This window comes from Gasterosteus aculeatus, chromosome 3 (genome assembly GCF_964276395.1).
Source record: "Gasterosteus aculeatus chromosome 3, fGasAcu3.hap1.1, whole genome shotgun sequence".
Lineage (NCBI taxonomy): Eukaryota > Metazoa > Chordata > Actinopteri > Perciformes > Gasterosteidae > Gasterosteus > Gasterosteus aculeatus.
Window position 1 is genome coordinate 9641725 of NC_135690.1, and position 23884 is coordinate 9665608.

Here is a 23884-nt window from a genome sequence, read left to right on the forward strand (position 1 = left end):
GCGGTGAGCCGGCGGATTCCGGTGGACATGTTGAGAGCCGTTAAGAAGCCATCAAAATATTCCCATCTGGGATTTTGCACCTTTAAATAGTAATTTATCATTTTTGGGCGGGATATGCATTAGTGTGTGTGTGTGTGTGTGTGTGTGTGTGTGTGTGTGTGTGTGTGTGTGTGTGTGTGTGTGTGTGTGTGTGTGTGTGTGTGTGTGTGTGTGTGTGTGTGCATAGGACATTGTAAAAAACCAAACCTTAGTGACAGATGTATCTGCATGAGGGTGCATTTAAACCACCGGAAGCTCTGCACAGTTTGTGCACGTATGGGATTATTTTTACAGACCTGTAGCAGCCGCGAGGTGTTTCCCTCGACTCTGTCGTCACGACTAACGTGCGCGTTGATGCAACGATCATGTTGTCCCTCCTCCTACCAGATAAGAGTAGAGTTCCCCCTCGCATGCAACGTCCATGCAATAAAAACGGGAGTCCTCCGTGCAGTGCGTGTTTTCCAGCCCCTACCCCACCCGGAGCATTCGTGCATCACGATGCAAGCGGGGGCCACCGAAGCACCTGATACAGACGCTGCTGAAAACAGTAGCGCAGCAGACATCGACGACGGCAGCGGGACAGGGGAGAGGATGGAGAGGACGGTGCCGCCGCCAAGCGACCAGCAGGACCGGACCAGCAGCCAGCAGCAGCAGCAGCAGCAGCAGCAGCACACGTCCCTGTCGCCATCCGGAGTGCTCGGTGAGTCCCAAAGAGAAACGGCTGTAAGAAAAGCGGTGTCCTGCGGGCGTGCAGCGGAGACGCGAGGTAGATGTTCATTTATGGGCTCTTTTTTTTTTTTTTGCACGAAAAAAAAGCGAGAATGTCTGAAAGACATCCGGCTGCTGTGCATCGACGATACGGTGCAGCCGCTGGTGCTTCATAGACTTCACCGAAAGGCTCCCCGGAGACTTAAGTGAATGCTCTGTGAGTGGGTTTTGATGTCGGTGCGTCTTTCTTTTTCCCGCTATACGTAGTGCGCATTTGGATTTCGACAGGCCCAGGAGGCTGAGGGCTCCAGGAGCCCACAGGTGCATGCAGTGGCCATATGCCTCGGAGCTCTGAGTCCCGACGGGCTGTGCCAGACTTTGACGAAGAGTAAAGATTGTGTTGCAGGCTCACGTCTCAGGGTCCGTTTCGTCTCTGTGCTGCAGACAGAGAGATGTTTCAGAGATGAGTAAGCAGAATATGGCTTTGTGATTCATTCTGAAATTGCAGTGTGATGATTATTAAGCACCGCTGAAGATGTGATATTGAGGCTCATCGGGTATTTATGTTATATGAGCTTTGAGATTACCCAGGGCCTTATTTGGGGTCCCCTGAAATCTTGAGTTTTATGTCCACTATATCTGGCAAGAGTAGAAACTGAAGCCCCCAATCTGGACTTTTAACTTTTACATTCGAGCAACGTCACTGCAGTTGTTGCCCTAGATTTAGTTTTTCACTTCAAGCCAACAAATGCTACCTTTTGAGGGGAAATCTCAACCTAATTTATATGGCTAAGGAAATGTGGTAAAGATGAAAATACACTTTCCTGCCATCTCTTACTTCTGTATAAACAATTTTACCACTCGAGAGAATTAATTATTATGTTGTAAATGATGACATTATTGTGGCATAAGGACTGCTTGCATTCTGGTAAAGGCACAAACCCGGTCACCCTGATGCACAATCGTTGACTCTGGATTATGGATTATGTAGGGAAACAGAAATGTTAAAAACGTGGAAATTGTTAGTGCAAAGTTATTATGAGGAGCCTCCTATCTTCCCACATGGTAAAACCAGTGTAGTTCTGCCAACTGTGAGACATGAAGTGGGATGTACTATGTGGGTGGGCATGACCTGTATCAAGAACAACATTTTAACTCTACTACACTACTTTGACAACAGTAATCTTATTTTTTGTATAAATCCATGTATTCACTTCCTTTATCATGTTAGCTTACTTGATATCTTTTTTTTCCAAATATTGCAAGATGAATAGTTAGTGAGGCTGGGCTACTGTTCAGTTCATAGGCTTCTATTGCAAGTTCAGATATGAGTTAAATTAGCTGGTCAAAAGATTAATAAAATTGATAATTTGATCAATATAATTTATCCTCAGTCTCAATTGAGTGACGTTAAAGTGAATTGAAAAAAGCAATTATGTGCCTGTCAATATCCACAATTAGTATTTATTGCTAACCTCATTATTGGCTAATTATAAATTGAGCTGTATCATTAAACACAATTTGTTAATTAATGATTATATTTAAAAAGAAAATCCTACGCTATTAAATTAGTAGATGATAAGCCAAAGCGAATACATTTAAGAGTTAGACCGTATTTTTCTAGTTCTTCGTGAGTTGGCATGCTGGCCTGAAGAAGAATAAAACCACAGAGAGAGGACGGCCGCCCCGATGGCTGGATGAGACATGCTGAAAGTACGTGATGTGAAGTCTTCATCGCAGACACGCACTGAGAGAGACTCCCTCAGTGAACAATAAAGAGATCGGTCAGTCACTGAGTCTTTTTTGTTCCTGCGTGAGACGCAGAGTGTGGCTCGAGAGTGTCATTTTAACACAAGAACCAACGTGTGAAAGACAAAGAAGCAGTAAAATGTGGACTTGGGAGCGTTCGCCGTGCTGTGGGAAAGGACCGCCCGCTTATGTGATGTTTAGAGACATAGTCTTGATAAGCCAGTAGGTTCATGGCTGTTTGCGCACCACTCAGTTTACAGGTCATCTATTTGTTTAGAGCATTTTCTAGAAGTCTTATGACTACTGAAGCACGGTCAACTTTTAAGTGGGTTGGACAATTGCTTTTGACATTCCCGTCCTTCTTTGTTACACCGTAAAGTCTCCATGACAGAGCGAAACATTGGGAAATATGGGAAGGAAGTAACGTCCGTGATGAGTGCCAGAGCGATTGTAATGACCTGACATCTGTGTCCTAAATCACCCCCATGAAAAATATCCCCATCTGTCTGTCCCTGTTTCTCCCCGACACATTAACATTCTATCCTTAATTCTCTGTAATGATTTTAGACTTTATTAACTCCTGCTGCTCTGTTCCTTTTCAGATAAACTCTTTGGGAAGCGCTTCCTGCAGGCCAGACATTACATTATGTCTCGTAAATCCTGGCTTAAGATGGTGCCCACTGAAAACTGTGATATCCTAATGACTTTCCCAGGTACAGTAAACTCAGCCTCCCGGTTTAATCCCTCACTGTAGAGAGAACAGTGCGTTGTCATTAAATGTTTTTGCTGGTCAGCCAGCCACTCAGACGAATGACTAGGACTTCAAACGGTCTCCAGGGATTAGATGGCACCCATTTATTATGCATATTTCTATAGAGCGGCTGCAGGAAGCTGCAGTTGGGGAAACAAAATGAGCCTTCAAACTATCTTTACAAGTTGAATCAGAAAAAAATCCACCTGTGCACGTTTGCTTGTGTGTTGCTCAGAGGCAGTCCGTTAGGAAAGGAACTGACATTTTAGTGATTGAACACCAACCCACAGCTTCCTGTGGCAGGGTGGTGAGAGCGGCCTCATGTCACCGTCTTTATGCAGCGGCAAACCCGTCATTGCCTGCCTCTGGCAGACGTGCTTGCAAACCTGCCAATTAAGCAAAATCACACAAACAGTTGTCTAAAGAAGAGATTTATTTTGATGGTTACATGTCAAACTCGGGATAAAACAAAAGTTTCCCCCTCCAGACTCGATCGATGACCACACTCTGCTGTGGCTGCTGAACCAGATCCGTGTTGGAATCCCGCAAGTCAGCATTCAGCTCCGGCAGCACAAACACACCCAGGCACACGCCTTCTTCATCACGACCACGTTCGAGAAGTAAGACTCTCAGGCTCAAAAGTTGAGTGAGACATTTTAGTTCTCACTTCCAAGCGGCTGATGAGTCCCGTTGCCTGATTTTAGGATTAATTCCTTCAGTTAGTTATTGGCCACGTTGTATTTAACTGCATATGCATGTTCTATGCGTAGCCTCAGTGCACTTAATCCGTCAAACATCTGCACTCCTCGTCCTCAGCTTACTGCGGGGAGCAGAGCAGATGGGCATGCACAAGGCCGTCAAACCGCAGTTTGGTGGCGGGATGCGGCGCTTTTCCTGCGAGGAAGACAACATCTACGAAAACATAGAGAGCGAGCTCTGCTTTTTTACCTCACAGGTTAGAGGTCAAAAGTGGGAACTTTGTGAGCTGAATGTTGAGGTCTTTTTCAATGATGAGAAATAAAAACAATAGAGATTATCTTTGTCTGTCTTTATTCCAGGAATTAAAAATGATATTCTGTCCTCACAACTGTTTTGTTTTCAGGAGCGTCAGGGGATTATAAAGTATTGGCTGGACAACCTGCGTGCCAAACAGGGGGAGGTGCTTCACAACATTCACTTCCTGGAGGGACAGCCAATCAGTAGGCATTCGCCACGATTCACGATGTGCTGTTTGTCTTCCTCACCCGGATAGCATCAGTACTCTGTGCTTTGGGTTGTATATGGAAAGTTCTGAACGAATGTCACCTCGGATAACCATGTGAAAGTTTCACAGAGTTTTCTCTTTAGTTCCGGAGCTGGAAGCTCGTGGGGTGATCCATCAAATGTTTCCTCTCCATGAGCAGAGGATCCTCAACCAGCTGATGACATCTTGGGTCCAGGCTGTGTGTGAAAGGCAGCCACTGGGTGGGAAATATCAACATTTTATTCTGAAGAAATATAATGTACATTCTTTAATACTGGAAAAAAAAAGTTATAGCTTGTTGTCAAATATTCCTTTTCTCAGAGTGTCAATATTGGCTGTTAACAAATTCAATTTGCTTTGCAGATGATATCTGTGACTACTTCGGAGTGAAGATCGGCATGTATTTTGCCTGGCTGGGTTTCTACACGAACTCCATGCTTTACCCTGCTGTCATTGGCTTTCTGCTCTGGATACTGGCAGAAGCTGACCAGGTACTTCAAACCTCTTCGGTGTTAAAATATATATTTTTTTAATGCACATTCTGAAAAGCACCCATTAACTATCACAATATATCACACAATCGCATGTTATCTGCATTTGAAGCCAGGCATGTCAACATCTTCCTGAGATGTTCTCTGTTATCTGCTGTGGGTTCTCAAACATTCTGCATCACTTCCTTTGTGTGCTTTGAAATTATAAGAAGAGGTTTTAGAACAAATTGAAACAACACAAAAGAACGGGATGACACTAGCTTTGCATAGCTGAAAGCCGCCTGGCACAATCAAACTCTCACATGTTACTACACAAGTGTCTTTTAACGCTGCCGTGCTCGCTCACAGACCAGCCAGGACATCTGCTGCGTGGTCTTTGCCCTCTTCAACGTGGTGTGGGCAACGCTGTTTCTGGAGCGCTGGAAGAGGCGAGAGGCGGAGCTGGCCTACAGGTGGGGCACCCTGGACACCCCCGCCGAGTCTTTGGAGGAGCCCAGGCCGCAGTTCAGGGTGAGGATTGTGGTTGAGGTTTGAGCAGGTAGCTGCTGCTCTTTTGTTGTGTTGTATCCACTTCCTGCTCACTTGCCAACAGAGCCGGAGACTTCACAACAGTTGACCCCGTTAACAAATGCAAATCCTTTCACTTCAAATCCACATACCCAGAAAGGTCTTTGTGAAGTCGTGACCGTACATGAAGGTAATTCATGTACATTCATGTAATTATATCGTGGGGTATGAGGAGTGCGTCCTCATACCCCACGATATAATTACATGAATGAAGGAAGAAAGGAAGGAAGTTTTGCACCCAAATCCTTTTTGTTAATTTATTCTGAACTAAAAGCAGCACTTTTAATAAAAGTTATAAAGACAGAAACAATTTGGATTAAGGAAACATTTTTTGCATATATAATTTGCATTTTCAATAATCCAGCACAAAACTACAAAAATAGAAGTGGTGCGACCTGGCTAGCGAGCCGTTACGATGGGGGACATTTTGGACAAACATTTCCAATTTATTTTCCAGCGGAGATTATTGCTTTAACTGCTTGCCTCTGCCGTCTCTGCAGGGAGTGAAGCGCTGCAGTCCCGTAACGGGCTGTGAGGAGTTCTACTATCCGCCCTGGAAGAGAGCTCTGTTCAGATGGCTGGTCAGCCTGCCCATCTGCCTCCTCTGCCTCTGCTTTGTCTTCCTGGCTATGCTGCTCTGCCTGGAACTGCAGGTTTAAACGGATAACACGGACACCGAGTTCAAAGACAATAAATGGGGACGATATTCTATGAATTTTTATGCTGTATGCTTAAAATTTATAATAACATAACTGCCTAGGACAGTGGGAATCATATCATTATTACAAACAGGTTACATAAAGCAAGATCCAAAAAGTAATATATCTCAGGAGTAAATACAAATGAGTAGGACGTATTAGACATTTATCACTATTCTAATGCAGGAGGTGGTGATGGAGATTCAGGAGCTACCTGGTATCACGCGATTCATTCCTAAGATACTCCTGGCTGTGACTGTGACCATATGTGATGAAGTGTATAAGAAGATTGCCTACTGGCTTAATGACATGGGTAAGAGAATCGAAATGAACTCTCCGGGCACAATGCTGAAAATAGTATCTCTGTGATGTGTTGTAAAAATGAGACATTTATCCATAATTGCATGTTTTAGGCTTTAATGAGAACTGATGTAGGAGGTTTGTGGCCATGAGGTTCCTGTCTTTTAAGTCAGATCAGCTAAGATCTAATAAGAGCTTTTCTACATTGACAAGTGCTTCTCTTTTGTCTCTCCATCCAGAGAACTATAGACTTCAGAGTGCCTATGAGAATAATCTCATCATCAAGATGGTTTTCGTAAGCAATGCATTCTTCTCTGTTTGTGCCAGAAAATAGACCATTAATCTTTACTGTTTTTTTGATGTTGCTTAACGTTTTCTGCTTGTGTTACAGTTTGAATTCATCAATTCTTACCTTAGCCTTTTCTACATCGCATTCTACCTCAAGGACATGGAGCGGCTTAAGGAGGTAACAACATCTGTAGACAGTATCACAAACATTGAGGCAAAATACTGGTCACTTTAAGTGGCCACTGACAAATAAGCCCCCTTAGTTAAAGTTGCTGTGTCGGCCTGTCAAGGTTTTCAACTTCTCAAATTCTTTGTCATTTTGAAACAGTCGTTGACTTCAGAGACAGACGAAGCCGGCTTCTGAATTTCAATTTGAATGAAACTAAATTGTTAGTTGCTTAATATTACCGGCGGACTAGTTTCAAAACAACAATCCTGTAAAAAGCGGCCTTAAACACACACTTGATAGCTACACACATGATACCGTGAGACTGAGGCTGGTTTTGCATCTGTTGGGCGAAAGGTCTGTATCTTAAACAATTGTAGTCGATTGTGGTAAAAATTTGTGCAGATCAACAAATTTTCCAATGATTCCTGCAGACAACATTAAATTAAAGAGAATGTATTGATCATCAGTACAGTGTAGAGTGGTTATTGGTGACAAAAAATACAGCTACTGCAGGAGGAACAGTGAGCTTGTTAGCCGCTTCAGAACGACCTGTTTGCTTGCTAAACGTTGGCAGTACAGTAACAGAGCACGTCCTACTCCTCACAGATGCTAGCCACGCTGCTGATCTTCCGCCAGTTCCTGCAGAACATCAAAGAGGTCCTGCAGCCGTATCTCTACGAGCAGAACAAGCTGGGCGTCCTAACGCCCAAAGTGCTGTGGGAGCTACTCCAAACCATCGTCCTCAAGTACGGCCGTCTGGCCCTGGGGAAAGCCCAAGCCTCAATGACCGCCTATTCCTTCCTGGGTCCCAGGGGGATCCCCGTCTGTCACACTGCTAACGGTGACCCGGAGCCCAAGAGGAGAGGAGACCTGAAAGCCGGATTCAGGCTGACCGAAGAAGAGTGGGATATGAATGACGGTAATCTAAAGCAGCGTAAGGTCAGCTTCACGGAGAAAGTCGACTACCAGGATGTCGCCGCAGAAATGCAGGCAGTGGACCGCAGTTCCCTGGAGGACAGTCCCACCATGGTGGAGGAAGGGATGGATCCGTCCAGTATGTTTGACAGCTGCGATGAGGACAGCGATTGTGAATTGTTGGCTCAAGTATGTGATCTGGTTTTTTTCTTTTTAGCCGCGTCCTTTGGCATCTATGTTTACTCTCTATCTCAATCAGTGATTTTGTCTAAACCGTTTGAGAAATTAAGAAAAGCACAAGTTAAATGGTCACATGTAGTTTTACAAACTAAGTTACATCATGTCCGCTGTGATTGATGTCATACATCCAGGAAGTCCACTGAGAGATGAAATTAAACTGAGTTTAAAGGCTCCAGAATTTAAGGTCAACAGTATCGTAGACCAAGCACTATGTCTCTGTGTCCTCTTCAAAGGAATCTGACTCTCTCTGTCAAAGAAGGAACGTTGGTGAAAGGAAGGAGACTAAGAAGTCATGGATTGATCCACCAGAAGAACCCAAAACCGTCAATCTGACCCAGGCTGAAATTGAGACCTGTATGCAGACGTATGAGGTAGGACTCTATGAGGCAAACAAATTCAAATTGAACTTTTTACAATCCATTTAGCATCATCTATATTCAACGTCCACTGAAATAACAACATGTTCTCATGATATACTGTACAGGACACCCTTCAAGACTACCAGGAAATGTTTATCCAGTTCGGCTACGTGGTGCTCTTCTCCTCTGCGTTTCCGCTGGCGGCCATGTGTGCTCTCGTCAACAACATCATCGAGATCCGCAGCGACGCCCTGAAGCTCTGCACCGGCCTTCAGAGACCTTTTGGGCAGAGGGTGGAGAACATCGGCCAGTGGCAGGTCAGCGTGTGTCGCTCCATCGCAGGAGTCCTGCAGCCTGCGTTGTACATTGTAGAGGTAGCTGGTAGCTTTAGCAATCTCTCTCTCCCCCCCGCTCCCTTTTCTCTCAACAACAGACTGCAATGGAGGCCATGGGCTTAATAGCTATTATAGTTAACTGTTACCTGATTGGCCAGTGTGGGCAGCTACAGCGTCTGTTCCCCTGGCTGAGTCCTGAGATGACCATCATCTCCATCGTCTTACTGGAGGTATGCACCGCACCGTGTACGGGGAACGCAGTTTTTTTTCTATGATTTAAGAGAAGACTTGAGTCCCCAAACTGCATGTTTTTTTTAATATTCCAAAAGGAGTACAAATATGCATGGCCTGATTGTTTTCGTTGTGACTTTGAACCTTCAAAGTATATTTTTTGATCCAGATGTATTAATGAACCAAAAGGTTTTGGTATATGTATGAGATGTTTTTTGGTCTGTAAAATAATATATATTATATATATAAGAATATATATATAAGAATATCTCGATGTTACTATGTGTTGAGCCTGTCCTTTTGTGGTCTCGGTGGTTTACAGCACTTTGCAATCCTCCTAAAGTACATCATCCATGTGGCCATCCCTGATATCCCTGGCTGGGTAGCAGAGGAGATGGCCAAGCTAGAGTACCGACGAAGGGAAGCTTTCAAGGTATAGTTGTGTCATAGCTTGAAAGACCTTCAGGCAACTTAAGGCTTGCGTACGTACCCCTTTGTTACTCCGGGGCTCATGGTGTGCATTGTCCAAATATGTACACGAGTGCAGCTCTTTTCTGACTCCATAAGAATGATTTATTTGTTTGACGATGCTTGTCTGTACAGTGTTGTATAAGTGTCATGATGGTGTCTCAGATCATTCTTTTTCAAGGTAGAAAAGCACATTTACACTTTGGAAACATGGAAACTTTGTCGCCCGGGTGAAATAAGAGTTAACGCTGATCTGAAGAAAGTTGCTACTGCTGGCAATACTAGCACACGTGACTTATTCTTAGTTATATTCATTATGCAGTCGTCTCCTCTCCGTCCTTTGGCCCTTCACTCTCTGTGTCTTTCTTCCTGTGGCTTTCTCTCTCCCATTCTGGGACTTTATTTTCAAAACGCCTCCCCGTTTAGAAGCACGAGCAGCAGGCCCAGCAGCACTTCCAGCAGCAGCTCAGACGCAGACGTGAAGAGGAGGAGCTCCAGCGTCAGGCCGAGCTGCAGGCCGAGGCCCGCCAGGAGAGCGAGCACAGGGCAGACGCCCAGCACCAGCACCACCACGACAAAGCACAGGGGGGCAAGCCCAAGAGACCCAGCTCTCTGCTGGGGAACAACAACGTCATGAAGCTGAAGCAGATCATCCCTCTCCAGGGAAAGTTCTCCTCCGGCAACTCGCGCTCACCGGCGCAGTCGCCAACGGGAGGCGAGGCGAAGCTGCCGGGGTTTCTGAAGTTCCTAAAGTCACCCGAGGGGAGAAAAGAGTCGGCGGCGGCGGCAGCGGCGGCGGCTGCAGGAGCGGCCGGCTCGACGGCGGCCTCCTCCGTTCCCGCTAGTGGCCAGGAGAGATCGCAGTCCCCCAACAGGACATTCAGTCCGGGAAAGCTGTTCAGTTTCAGCAAATCGGAGGGGATGGTGGTGTGCGCCAACGGGACGCCACCGCTGCCGCAGCCTGCAGACACTCATCCCAACAGGGCGGACGTGAACACCGGCCCGGAGGAATTACCCTCAAACGAGGCAGAGAGAGGAGAATTAAGTCAATTGGCTGATTTGGAAAACTCAAACAGTTAATACATGTTTGAGCACACTGACGTGGTGTTGGGCGTTCTCTGAACAAGCGTTCAGAGAAACACCCGTACGGCAAGAAAACACAAGGAGGAAACGCACGGTCAGCAAGCGTTAAGACTTTCACTCGCAATGCAAATTACTTCACACAAAGTATTACACGGTGTTTGTTGGTTGATTATCTAGCTTCCATGTAAAATATGTACAGTAACTACTTGAATGAGGCTTTAATTAAGGTTATAATACTGCATGATTGCCTAGTTTTCAACAGCAGCAGACCTGAATGTGTTGACGTGAAGGATCTTTTTCCAAAAACCAGGACTTGATCATGAATGAGCCCTTTTATCAAAGGACGTGAACAACAGCTTCCCGTACCAGGTTTGTTTCTCACTCTTAAGCCTTTATTGAATGCATGTTGCATCATGTGCATGTATTACATCTCCATCATTTCTTTTCAGTTGTGAAGCGCTTCCAAAATCATCACATTCCTTCCGCAATAGGTCAAATTATATTCACTGTGACCATTAAAAATATTCTATTTTTCTTAACTTTGATTTTCTATGAATTATTTTACTACATAAATTAGAGAATGTAATTCTATGATGCAAATAAATCCCACATGATTAAACACCCTTCAAGAGATACGCATTGGCTGACCCGGTTTATGGAGTAAATTAAAATAATCATTCTTAAATATACATTTGTTTTAAACTGCTTTTTCATATATACAAAACTGCATGTTTCTGGTTTAAACTCATAATTGTATTCGAATTACATCAGTAGCCAATTTGCACATATACTCTAAGTCTTCAAGGAGCAAAATGTAACAAGTAAAAATGTGCATTACTACTCAACTGTCCATTGCGACAGACGTTATTGAATGTGTTGCTAACCGAATGGTAAAAAAATATTAGTATTTATGATGCACAACAGTGTAAAAGTGCAAAGAAATTAGGCATAATTGACTAAACTCTGGCTTTAATCCCACCAACTTTAAGAACAAGGTGTCTTTAACAAAATACAATATTGCTATCCTGGTGAAGAAAATAATTCTGCGTGAGTCATTGTCTGATTAGCTGATAGGAGGGTGACAACAATCACAATATACATACTGTGTAAACTGTACAAATATATACGACAGAGCTGCTAACAGACTCAAGTCGTGCTGTCCAGAGCGTGTAAATCCAAACATTTCCTTTTTCACTCAAAAGAGAAACCTATGAAAGTAGACGTGAACTGCAGATATATATAAATGATTGACAACTGTTCTTACAAGCTGCCTACGCAGCAGCACAGCTACATATTAAATTTAAGCGTACATCAAGTCATCAGCTCCTCCATAAAATGTTGTGCAAAGATACACACACACAGCTTATAATGGGGTTCTCTCTCAAACTACCGAGCATCGTACTTAGAATACGGCTACACAATCTACAATTCTTACTGCACAGAAACAGTTTGCACCCTCCAACATGGCTCTATTGGCTTGAATATGTCTTTAAAGATATGCTCACTTCCATTCAACTCCATCGTGGTTCACTTCTTAACCTGAAACAACAGCGTGAACCAAGTGGGTCCCTCAAATGGACATACTACATAAGGCCATAAATCATCATGAGAAATCGAGAAGATCTCACTTACTCGTCCATAACAAATCCTGAATGCATGAATACATCTAAGCAACAAACAATGACATTAATCATAAACAATGAGCAAAGATAATATTTTATGGACCACTGTCGTTACATAATTCCAAACAAAAAACTAAGTAGTGGAAGCAACAACAGATGGCAAACCACTTGGACTTTCATCAATATGTATAAATCTTCAGAAAAGCTATGAATAAATATAGCTGTAAACCCTCCCCAAAGGAGCTACATATTTAAAAAGAAAGCTGTGGGTGATAAAGTGAAGGGATAACAGAAGGAATGAGGAATCGGGAGGTAGATGTTTTTTTTTTTTCAAAACCACAAAAGACTGAATTAAAAAGGCAGAAGTTTCTTGGAACACGAGAAAATACGGGGTAAAATTAGTAGATCAATTGCTGAAAAAGGATGTTGGTTGAAAAGGAATTATTTCATGCCGGGAGTGTCGATCCCCGTGTGCTTCAGGGCCACGGCCCGGTTGGCAAACATATATCCTTCAACTGCGTTTGCATTTTGTTTATTAGGTCAGTCTCTGCTGGGTGCGCTGCATCCGCTGCACAGCAACTCACAAATCCTCAGTCAGCTCCCGACTGTCTGTTCTGGCTATTTTGCGCGGAGGTGCCGCGTTCTCCACTTCTCCTTGTTCCTGTTCTCGCTTTTTTGCTGAATTCTGATGAAATAAAACAAAACACTGAATATTTTATGGTCTGAAGAAATAAACTCGGCACTAACTTTCTCCTAAATTACTTTAATTAAAAAAAACTACCTTTTTGTCCCATTGTTGATGAAGGTATCGCAAAAGGATGTTTGTCTTCTCCGTGACAATAACTGAGGGGAGAAAAGAAACAGTATAAAAAAGGGAGACAGAGTTTAAAAAAAGTAAAACATGAAATCAGCGGCTCTTAAAATAACAATAACCTAAACAAGTTGGATAATGACTCATCTCGGGACAAGGGGATTTCCTTGATGGAAGCCTGAACTTCCAGCCTGAACCTGATGTGACTGCAGACCCCAGTGATCCAATGTGTCATCCATGTGGATAGAATGTAGGATTATCAAAGATCTGCGCACTTACTCTGCTCTGATGGATATTCCCGTGTTGGAAGGTACACTGATGGTCGACGGTTCTGAAACAATTGGTTCCACGTTGGTTAGCTTGACCTCAGACAGCATGTGACATAATCTTTTTTTTTGTACGACGCCCCTACAACATGATTTTCTCGCAGCATTTCAGGAATAAACAAAGACAACTCACCGACGCTTTACACAGAGAGTCCGCATGGAACCTGCTGAAGTTGCTTTTGTTGTAGACCGGTAGTCCTTTTAGGAAATCGGACTGTGAGCAGAAGAAAAAACGAGAATGTGAAAAGACCACTTGCGGGTTGTAAAACCCACTCACGTCACCCAAGCTGTAGCATTACGTTACGTAACGTGTAACATGAACAGTAAATAACAAAATATTTACGGCACGTCTTGCTTGTTCGTGCTTTAGAAGCAATAGCCGGAAGCCGGAAAGAAGCAACGAGTTAAAACATGACATAAATAATGAACAGTATGAAAACAACAAGCGGTGAAACAAACGTTACCTTCTCCATTTCTGTCCGAGTCACGCTCTTATCTCGTTAGCTGAGAGGGGAAACGAGCAGCCGTGACTGAGCGAAGCGAGGTGACGTTTAGCTACTAAGCCCTGTTGTTTTGTCGCAGCTAAGATACCGCTGCGTGAAAGCCCGGCCGCTTCTTACTTCTACGAAACCTAAACTATATCCGACTTCGGTACAATCGCATGATGCCGCTTCGATCAGCCGGGGATTTCCACTGTTGTATCTGTAGTTACGCCAACAACTAAAAATGAACGTCAAGTAAATGCTAACTTGCTTTCGGTTCACTACTCCATCTTTGTTGTTTAGTCTGCTGGTGGGCGGTGACTCTCCCGGGATTTAAGGCCCCTCATTGGTTGAACGGTACTGGACGCGAGGAGAGACGGAAGAGGAAAGGCACTGATAGGCTGAGAAGGGATGACGTAACAGACCAATCCCCCAAAACGAGCTCGTGGTATTGGCATGAGCGTCTGATGAAAACACAAGTACTTTCCACAGCATGGCCTCCATCTTCATTATGTATTTATCTCTCTGCATGCTTTTGCTTCTCTGTTATGCGTTGAGCACATGGACCAGCAAAACAATCTAGAACAATCTAGAGCTCGATATTTGATTGTTTATATACAAGGACTGGATATGTTGACATCAATGGTATAGATTTTAAAGTGGGAAACCAATAGAATGTAAATTATTTTTGCTGGTGTGTGTTATTCTGGCCTGTAATATGAACAATGAATGCGTCCACTTCTTGTCTGATTCATAGCTGTCACAGCTATCATTTTCAACTATATTTTCAACAGAACTCCAATTCGTTCTACTTAAGCCACAAGGACCAGATATTAGAGGTCAAAACTTTCTTCTGATAACTTTGTACACTGACTGATTATCCCAATCAGGAATTGAAGTACGTTCAAATTCTGCAGGGGAAGATTTTTGTATTGTAACTCTCTCCTGGCAGGTCTCCCTGCTGCCGCCATTCAACCTCTGCAGCTCGACTGGTCTTTAACCTTCTGAAATTCTCCCACACTACTGCACTCCTCCGCTCTCTTCACTGGCTACCCGCATCCACTTCAAAACATTGGTACCAACGTACCATCGGGTCCAGACTACTACCAGGACATGGTCAAACCCTACATCCCACCCCGCTCTGCATTTGCCAAACTGCTTGTTCTTCCCACACTGAGAGCAAAACACTCGACAAGATCACAAGTCTTTGCTGTCCAGCCTCCTAAATGGTGGAATGAGCTCTCTGAGGCCATCAGGACCACAGAGAGCCTTCACATCTTCAAGACACACCTCTTCAGACTCTACCATGACTAAAGAAAAAAAAACACAAAACAAATTGTAGCATTTAAATTGTACTTATAATGGCTGTCATCTATAGAAAGTTGTAAATCGGCTTATTTGATGAAATTGCACTTTGTAATAACTAACTTACTACTATGAAGAAATTGAGCTTGAAAGACAACATTTTTTTTCCTTATATCAAATAACTTCACACAATTAAAAATATCCATAGATTTGATTTAATAATGACATCAACAAGCTTTACAAATTCACTGGGTGAAACTAACTAGCTTTCTCTCAGTATAGTATAACCAGTGAACCCAATACACAACGTTTGCTGAGCACCCCGAGCAATGGCTGAACCAATGTCTGTTTTCTGAAGGTTTCAGGTTTTCCAACAAGGTCCATCAGTGCGAGAGTGATTTCCGTCCCTTTAACATGCGCCGCAGAACCACCTCGATGCCGGTTTGTGAGCTCATCCTCTTGATCCAGCCGTGGGTCCTCTTACGCTTGATGTTCTTGGGCTGATATTCTGTGCCCCTCTTCCTGGTCCGCACCTGCTGGTATTGCCACGGAAGCTGTTGGAACACTCCTCCACCCTCTGCTTGTGAACAAAGTGGCCCACGTCTGGAAATCTGAGGTCCTGCAGCTGCTCTGGGAACAAACCAGTTGCTGAACATTCTAAGGTGAGAGTTGCCAGTTACGGCAACGTTTCCTGCAGGAATGCTGTTGACAAATTGAAAACAAGTTTTTCATCAATGGCAGCATTGCACCAGAAATACAACATTGTAGCACACTAATGGTGCTGCTGCTAATGTGGGGACTAGTCTCATGCACAGATCCTATGCCTCAGTGTCCATTATCCACACTAGGATGTGTTTGCAGATTGAAAACTAATTTTAATTAACTTTATGTCGTTGACGCAGAATAGTGATCATGTAAAATTCTATATAAACTGTATAATCTACCACTAAGCTACAATTTAATTAGTTAATTAAGTCAGTCATCACCTAACTACATATATGTTCCTATTGCCAGACTGACTGAGTAGCCCTGTTGCTAACGCGCTGCTAAGCTAGCTCGCTCGCGTTAGCATCGTTAATAAACATCATCGTTTTCGTACGACAAGCACGAAAATAAACAAACGAACTATGTTACCTAGTGGAATTGCGTATTCCACCCAGTCGGGAAAAGGACGCCCGTACGAGATTCATCTTTAGATATTCATACAGTTGACACAGACATTGGTGAATGTCACAGGCCTGCCAGCTCCCTGCGAATACGACGCAAGATGATTGGATCGGAGTTTTCAGCCAATTAAAAGGCTTGTTGCTGACGTGCTGTCTTTGCCCTCCGTAACGTCTTTCAGGTCAAACTCTCGAGTTTGCAGATCGACACACAGCACGTTTCGACAGTAAAACGGTTCACTAGCCATGATAAAGATGCTTTGACAAAACGTGCCTTGACACGCTTGGTTAGATATTATAGTTTCTAAAATACGGGGGACACTAAATTAGCTATGCGTCTGAATTTATAAATAGCCTGATGGGACTCGCTCCTGCGAGGCTTTACTCAGGAATTCTTTTGGACTCTTATTTGAATTTGTTGAACTACAATCCGTTTTTTTCAGTACAGATAACATACATCTTTGAATGTAACGATTAATAATCTGTTATTGCAAGTGTGTGCATTTATCCCAAATAAGTGGACAAACAACAATTTACAATTAATGCAAGAATTAAATTCCTGTCAGTGCAGAAGTCCCAAAAACACCAGCTTCTCCAAAAAGTTAATTGTAGTTTTTTGTATCGCATTCACACCGTAGATAGGATATACTCATACATGTTTGAAAGGTTATGTTTGTATGTATTGTTTCAATTCACAATAAGCATGCGTATAAGATGCATTGCATTTATGTATGACAAATATGAGATTGAAGACGATCGGTTTATCTCATTGGCTATCTGGTGTGTGAATCCGCCTATTTGTGCTTCAGCTCTTTTAATACACGCGTTACCATATATAAACACAAAGTAGTTAGGTTTAAAGTAAAGTCGTTTTTTACATCGTAAAATGATAATACAAACCGGTGTGTGCTCAAGCTCTCCGCCCCATAAACGTCACAACAACCCATAAACGTCACAACCCGGTGACAGGCACGAGCCTGTCCCACTACCCTCAATGCATGAGGTCAAGGGGAACGGAGGGAGGCACCACATCTTTATCTAAAAGGGATTCTCCCCCGTCAGTGACGCAGCAACCGCCATCGCAAATATTCCGATTTAAAGTATATTTTGATGCACCAGGTGTAGAATTTGACATGATGGATGAGACACGTGTTCCTGTATCCATGTAGATAATCAGCAGGCTTTTTTTGGTATCATTTCAATCATTCTGCCTGACCAACAGCGCGAGTGCACGCGCACGCGCACGGTGCACGATTCCCGTGTCAGCCTTGGCAACAAGGACAAACCCGTCTCCCATTGGCCGCCTCTCACTCTCTGGTTGTTTGCTATTCGCCCCCCTCGCTGCCACTCAGAAGGCAACATGCCCGAAGTCTGCTGCAGACACCAGGGCGGCGAGGCTGGTCGGAGTGCGCAGTGGATGCCGAGGGACACAAACGTCGTTTGTTATCGTTATGAGTATCTTATTTAGCTGCAGTCACCGCACTTGAATGAATGCATGCTTTGTCATCAACTGAAGCCCCCCCCCCCGTGTTCTGTGATAGTGGGAATAAGGAGCTTTTGATATTTTTGCAGCATCTCTAGTGCGGACAAATTGTTGCACCAGATGCAACGTTTTCTCAGTTCAGTTTCGTCGGCCCTCGTCTTTCGGTGCAGAAGTCTAATCACCCTAAATCAGCAGTAATTCTGCAGGTAAGGAGTCCGTTTTTATTACATAATGTTAATCAATCACATAATGTTTATAGCACATATCTGCAAAGGCTGCATGCATGTATTATGTGACAGATCAACATAATAGCCTACTATACATGCAGCAATTATGCCCCTCTTTGCCATACTGCCCCTTGATTTGAAATATGCTTTTATTTGTGATACATTCATTATTGTGAATAACCCCCAAAAAATACCAATCAAATTGTTGTACCATAATACAGTACCTACTGCTGGTTTTGGCTATTTATTGGCTTCATATGTGATAATGGTCCGTCTTGTAAAATAATTATACGTATTATATGTGCAGCTATTATGTCAGAGTGCGCCACTGGCTACTGTACCGTGTGTTGTGAAAATAGAGCTGCACACTGCGTACCAAATGTGTGTAACTTTAAGACTTGGCCAACAGAGCAACCTATATTCTGCAATGCAGTCAAAATGAATCTCATGAACGAGTAACCTTCAGCTTCTATGACTTTATTGGGTTTGTTGATCTGAAAAAAATGGCATACCTGCTCCCCCTTAATTAAATTGTGTAGATGGATATCGGTCCGGAGGAGAATCCCTGATTCAGATGACGGGGCTGTTTGTCACTGCTGCTGATGTTTTTTTGTGTTAATGAGCAACTCTTTGCCAGGGTTATCCAAACTGCTAAACACGGTCAGGGGATGTCCTGCTAAATTGGTAGAATACAGACCATTAACTTTTCCTCATTGGACAGTTTTTGCTTTATCATGTACTTGTAGCTGATGTGGCTCAAATGATTATTTCATAATAAAATGTTAACATTCACTTAGTTCCAGGATGTAAATGAATAGCATTTTGAGTTCTGACCTTCAGACCGGCCTGTCACCAACAACGACACCACACGCACACACACACACACACACACACACGCACAGACACCTGAACACATGAATTCCCCTGTGCTGAGATAAACCAGCTCCATGTTCCTCTCACTGTAGCGCCAAGCATTCCAAGACTGTTTGGTTATGATGAGTATGTATTCCCCCTATCAATGTGACATTATTATGTATTTAAAGGATTTATTACCCGAAAAGGCCTAGATGTTATGCATTCTTAAGACGAAACACGGGAGCCATGACATAAACTACCGGTCTTGTGCGTGAGTGGTAATGTGAAATATGCCCTGAAGCAGCAATAACAGCGTTCTGTTTCACCCGGTTTTAACCAAGATACAAGAAAGCCTCACGCGCCCACAGAGATCTTCCCACTCTGTTTCCTTGAGATAACCAGCCTGTGTGGGTTATAAAAAATTAAGACTAATGATGCTTTACTTGAAAAACTGCCAAAATGCCATTTAACTGCAGCTGGACCCGAACAGGAAAAAGTAAAAATGGTTTTCCACTCCCCTCCATTGGAAGCAGTATAACTGCCATCATGCTGTTATGACACATACAGTTCACAAGGCATACAGACATGTCTTGTGTTTTCTATATATATATCCTACTTCTGATCATGTGAAAAGAGTTATTAATAGCAAACATCTAAGTAAGCACATTCATGATCCGTCCTCCGTGACATTGAAACCGTAGTGCCAGTATTGTTTTATTGTGTCTGTTTATAAACTTGGGATGCTTGAATGCTGCTTTGTCACCCAGGTGAGTGTGTTAGTACACTGTACTTAAACTGGCTTCAGTATTTATAATTGACAAAGCAGTGTTGATTCCATTCTGACTGTGGTTATATGATATGATGAAGAAGACCGTTTCCTTCTAGCTGCGTTGCTAGGAAACAGCTTGTGTCCAATTTTGCAGGAATCATACCGGGCCTTCATTTGTTCCTGCTGAGCTGTTGACGTTTTCATACACCGCCACGGAAAATTCACAATGCAACAGCAAAAAAGCTAGACGAGGTTTCATAAACGCACACAATCTTTTATTCTTCATCTCAAGAGACTCATCTGAGTAAATAATCTGCTTCGCTGTGTCTGTGTGACGTTGTTTGTGCAGGGAAGCATCATGCTGACCAGCATCACTGAAGGTATACTGTGTTGCCTGACTGGGAAGGTTGCCGGTCTGGTCTTGTCCCTGGAGTCCACAGAACCCTCTGATGGTTTTGAGTTTGTGGAGGTGAAACCTGGCAGAGTCCTGCGAGTGCGGCACATCGTCCCTGAGCGTCAGCCTGTAGTAACCGAGGGGCAAGTTGCAGGCAACGAAAAGAAGGATGCCGAAGATGATGATGATGATGACGATGATGGCGGTGGTGGTGGTTCTGCTCATGATTGCAACGACAGCAACACCGGCAGCAGTGTCCACTGCAAGAGGAAGATCACGGTCTACCGAAACGGCCAGCTGGTGATCGAGAATCTCGGTGATGTTTTGCACTCTGAGATCTTGCAGTGTCGGGACGGGGATCTGGAGCCTTGCAGCACTGTAGAGGTGGAGCTGGCTGACTACAAAGAAATGCCCTCTTCTCCAGACCCCAAACCTGTCACACCTCCAGTTCCTCCACCTCTCGGAGAACAGAAACCGGCTCCGCCTCCTCGCCGCCGCCGCCGCAAGCCCAAGCGCACCGTGCAAATCGACTCAAAGAGGGTGATCTCAAGCTGCAAAGGGACGCACTCGGACGTAGCGCTGTTCTTCGTACACGGAGTGGGCGGTTCTCTGGATATTTGGGGCAGCCAACTGGACTTCTTCTCTCGGCTGGGCTATGAGGTCATCGCGCCCGACCTGGCGGGGCATGGAGCCAGCACTGCCCCACAGATTGCAGCAGCTTATACTTTTTATGCTCTTGCGGAGGACCTTCGTGCCATCTTTAAGAGATACGCTCGTAAGCGCAACATCCTCATTGGCCACTCGTACGGGTGAGGATTTGATGCCGGTTTTTGTCCCAAATCGTCCCCCATATTGATCTAACGAGTGGAAATAAACGTGCTGCTGTTAACATCCTATATCAATCTCATTGTATGTCTTCCAGGGTCTCATTTTGCACCTTCTTGGCACATGAATATCCAGATCTGGTCCATAAGGTGGTGATGATCAATGGAGGGGGTCCCACAGCTCTGGAGCCCAGCCTGTGTTCCATCTTCCAGCTGCCATCGTGTGTCCTTCACTGTCTCTCACCTTGTCTGGCCTGGAGCTTCCTCAAGTAAGATTTGCATTTGTATGATGACAAAATTGACACCAGAGACAATGACAAACCCCAGTAACATCCCTCATTGCTGAAAGAAATATACAGAGAAGTTAACTTCTCTCTCCTATATTTTCCTGTCCTGCAGGGCCGGATTCGCCCGTCAGGGTACCAAAGAAAAGCAGCTGTTGAAGCAGGGCAATGCCTTTAACGTGTCTCCGTTCGTCCTGCGAGCCATGATGAGTGGCCAGTACTGGCCTGAGGGGGACGAGGTCTACCATGCCGAGCTCACTGTGCCTATCCTTCTGGTCCATGGCATGTGTGACAAGTTTGTGCCCATGGATGAAGACCAGCGCATGGCAGAGGTAAAGTACATCTTCATATGGTAACGAGGGTGGAATAATCATGTGAATTGCCATATTTGCGCCGTAGTGTCACCTGTTCATTTTGAACCTGTTCATTCTGCCTTCATTTTGACTCCCCTTTTAGATCCTTCTGTTTGCGTTCCTGAAAGTCATAGAGGAGGGAAGTCACATGGTCATGATGGAGTGCCCTGACACCGTCAACACCCTCCTCCACGAGTTCTTTCTATGGGAGCCCGACATGTCCAGAAAAGACCGCATCAAGACAGCCACAGCTCTCGGTGACACTCTGCACACACTCAAAGTGAATAAGCCTGTGGAAAAATAACCAACGAGGAGTCTAGTTTTATTACACAACCAAGCAGAAGGCCTTTTGTGGCTGGTGTTCTTAGGGCTGCTACCAGGCTGAGAGCTGTTGTAAACAGGGCCTCATCTTAAGGATGCAAATGGCCACTGGTGCTGCAAGATAAAGCGGGATATAGGGAACAAGGGAACGATGGAAAACACATAAAGATGAGAAGAATGGATGCATATACAGTCGGTTTCTGCTTCGCTTTTTGATACCAGATCTGCAAAATGACCCAAAACCTGGAGGACTATGTCCATTCGTGATATGTGTTTGAAATGTATATGGCAAAGACTACTGCACGATGCAAAAAGCTAAAATCCATGAAATGGTGTGGGAATTCCTCTATTTTAAATATTCTGTAAAGTACTGCAGAGGTTCTGTTCAACCTTTACAAAATGTTTATTAACTCATCTGCTTTCGGTGGGAAACTGTCAAAATGATGTGCTGTGAAATGAGGAATTGCGGATTTGATTGCTGATTTGCCGGTACAGTGAAGGACAGCTTACAGTAAAAAGTGTTGATAATAATAATGTATTATCAAATACGGACTGGGTAAGAGAGGGTCGTGTGTTAAAATATTAGATATATACTGAAAATATCATTAATAATTTCACCACATGCATATATATATACATATATATGACTCCTTAACTGCAATCCATGGTTATGATGACCACATTCATACAAGGTGATGTCTACAAAATTGAACAAAAGTTGGTTCACCTATTCCAAAATAACATCAATATATTTTCTGTATATTGAATAATATCAAATTTAAATCTAAAAAGCTATGTGTGTCTTTGTTAAGCACAATGTTACCAATTTATCGTTTCACTGTTGCATGAAAATTAAGTCATATTTAATGAGTTTTATGTGAACTGGATGCCAAAATGTTCTCCTCTTTTATTTTGGCAGACATTTCTTCAATGTTATGTAATATCCTAAGGACACAAAGGCTGTGTTTAAGTTCGCAATATGTAAAGGAAGGAGGGTTTGGTCAGACAGCAATATATTTTCATATTGAAAAATTCCTTGTGCACTTCTCTTTAATCAAATGACTGTTCCTTTTGATGTATAAGTATTTTTTTGCTTTTATTTTGAAAAAGTAGCAACTGCCATTACAAATTGTGGTTGTGTTGATCGCTTGAAGCTGCTGGGTTTGTTGCCCTATCTATTCATTTCATGGTATCAGGCAGAAATAATGAGCTCAACATTATGCTCACTAAAAAGATTCACTGATGGGTTCTGCTGTCTCACAGTGGGACAATTAGTTTCAAGGCAAGGCAAGTTTCTTTGTACAGCACATTTCAACAACAAGGCAATCAAATGTGCAACAAAACATGGGGCAAGAGAAAAATCCATTTTAAAAAACAGGTGCAAGTAAAAGTACAGTCAGCAGCAGATATGTTTCCCGAGTACGTATTTGATGACTGGAGAGTTTATGCTGTTATGAGAAGCAGAAGATGTAGATCTAAGACTGGGATGTAGAAAGCCTAAAATCAAATATGAGTAAGCCAAAGCAGGAAGTCCCCTAAAAAGAGAGGCATTTTTACTGACCATGGTGGTCTATTATATATGCATTTTGACAGAATGCTGATGCAACATTACTGGTTTTATGCAAATGGAATAAAATAGAGAGAAATAGAATAGAAATAAACTGACTTGGCATCTTAACATTATACATTCCCTGTGGACCTTCCAAAAAACAACCCGTGCTCCTGATGCAATGTCCTGTATGTCTCTTTTTATGTAAAAGGTCGGTGTAACTGTATGGACAACAGGGTGCACATGTACTTCCTCTTATGCTAAAAGTGTGCATATACAAATGGTCAGTGCTCATGTGTGCTATATCTTTTGTGGTTAACTAAATGTGTCAATGTTATTGTTGCATTTATTTATGGACAACTTAATATATGCACTGCCTGAATGTTGATGCATATAAAGTTATATATACAATAAAGTTGAATTCAGTATGTGCATTTCCTGTCATTAAATAAAACAAATGTTCACGGTCTGCATGTGGATTT

General features: G+C 43.4%; 3 protein-coding genes across 4 annotated transcripts; 2 read left to right on the forward strand and 1 right to left on the reverse strand.

The window, feature by feature from the left end:
* Positions 1–336: 336 nt before the first annotated feature.
* ano8a (anoctamin 8a) lies at positions 337–11173 on the forward strand. The gene is given in 19 exon segments (XM_040171952.2): positions 337–479; positions 481–739; positions 3099–3209; positions 3735–3867; positions 4064–4202; positions 4350–4446; positions 4595–4711; positions 4854–4981; positions 5330–5491; positions 6049–6201; positions 6433–6559; positions 6786–6841; positions 6938–7012; positions 7610–8107; positions 8392–8529; positions 8643–8834; positions 8951–9082; positions 9406–9516; positions 9978–11173. Coding segments are annotated over 19 exon segments (3357 nt in total). The 5' UTR covers positions 337–404; the 3' UTR covers positions 10632–11173.
* LOC120816392 (DET1- and DDB1-associated protein 1) lies at positions 11005–14499 on the reverse strand. Its single transcript, XM_040171959.2, has 5 exons — positions 13858–14499; positions 13527–13607; positions 13347–13398; positions 13038–13099; positions 11005–12941 (listed from the first exon to the last, which is right to left on the reverse strand). The coding sequence occupies exons 1-5, from the start codon at positions 13864–13866 to the stop codon at positions 12837–12839; spliced, it is 309 nt and encodes a 102-aa protein (XP_040027893.2). The 5' UTR covers positions 13867–14499; the 3' UTR covers positions 11005–12836.
* A 3195-nt stretch (positions 14500–17694) lies between these two features.
* On the forward strand, positions 17695–23871 carry LOC120815763 (protein ABHD8). Of its 2 annotated transcripts, XM_078099079.1 has the most exons (6): positions 17697–18032; positions 19832–19929; positions 20027–20880; positions 20994–21164; positions 21295–21511; positions 21636–23871. In XM_078099079.1, exons 3-6 carry the CDS (start codon positions 20036–20038, stop codon positions 21834–21836), a joined length of 1434 nt encoding a protein of 477 aa, XP_077955205.1. In that variant the 5' UTR covers positions 17697–18032; positions 19832–19929; positions 20027–20035; the 3' UTR covers positions 21837–23871. The 2 variants fall into 2 exon arrangements, with proteins under 2 accessions (XP_040026638.1, XP_077955205.1); XM_040170704.2 differs by lacking the exon at positions 19832–19929 and having other exon boundaries at positions 17695–18032.
* The last annotated feature ends 13 nt before the right edge of the window (positions 23872–23884 follow it).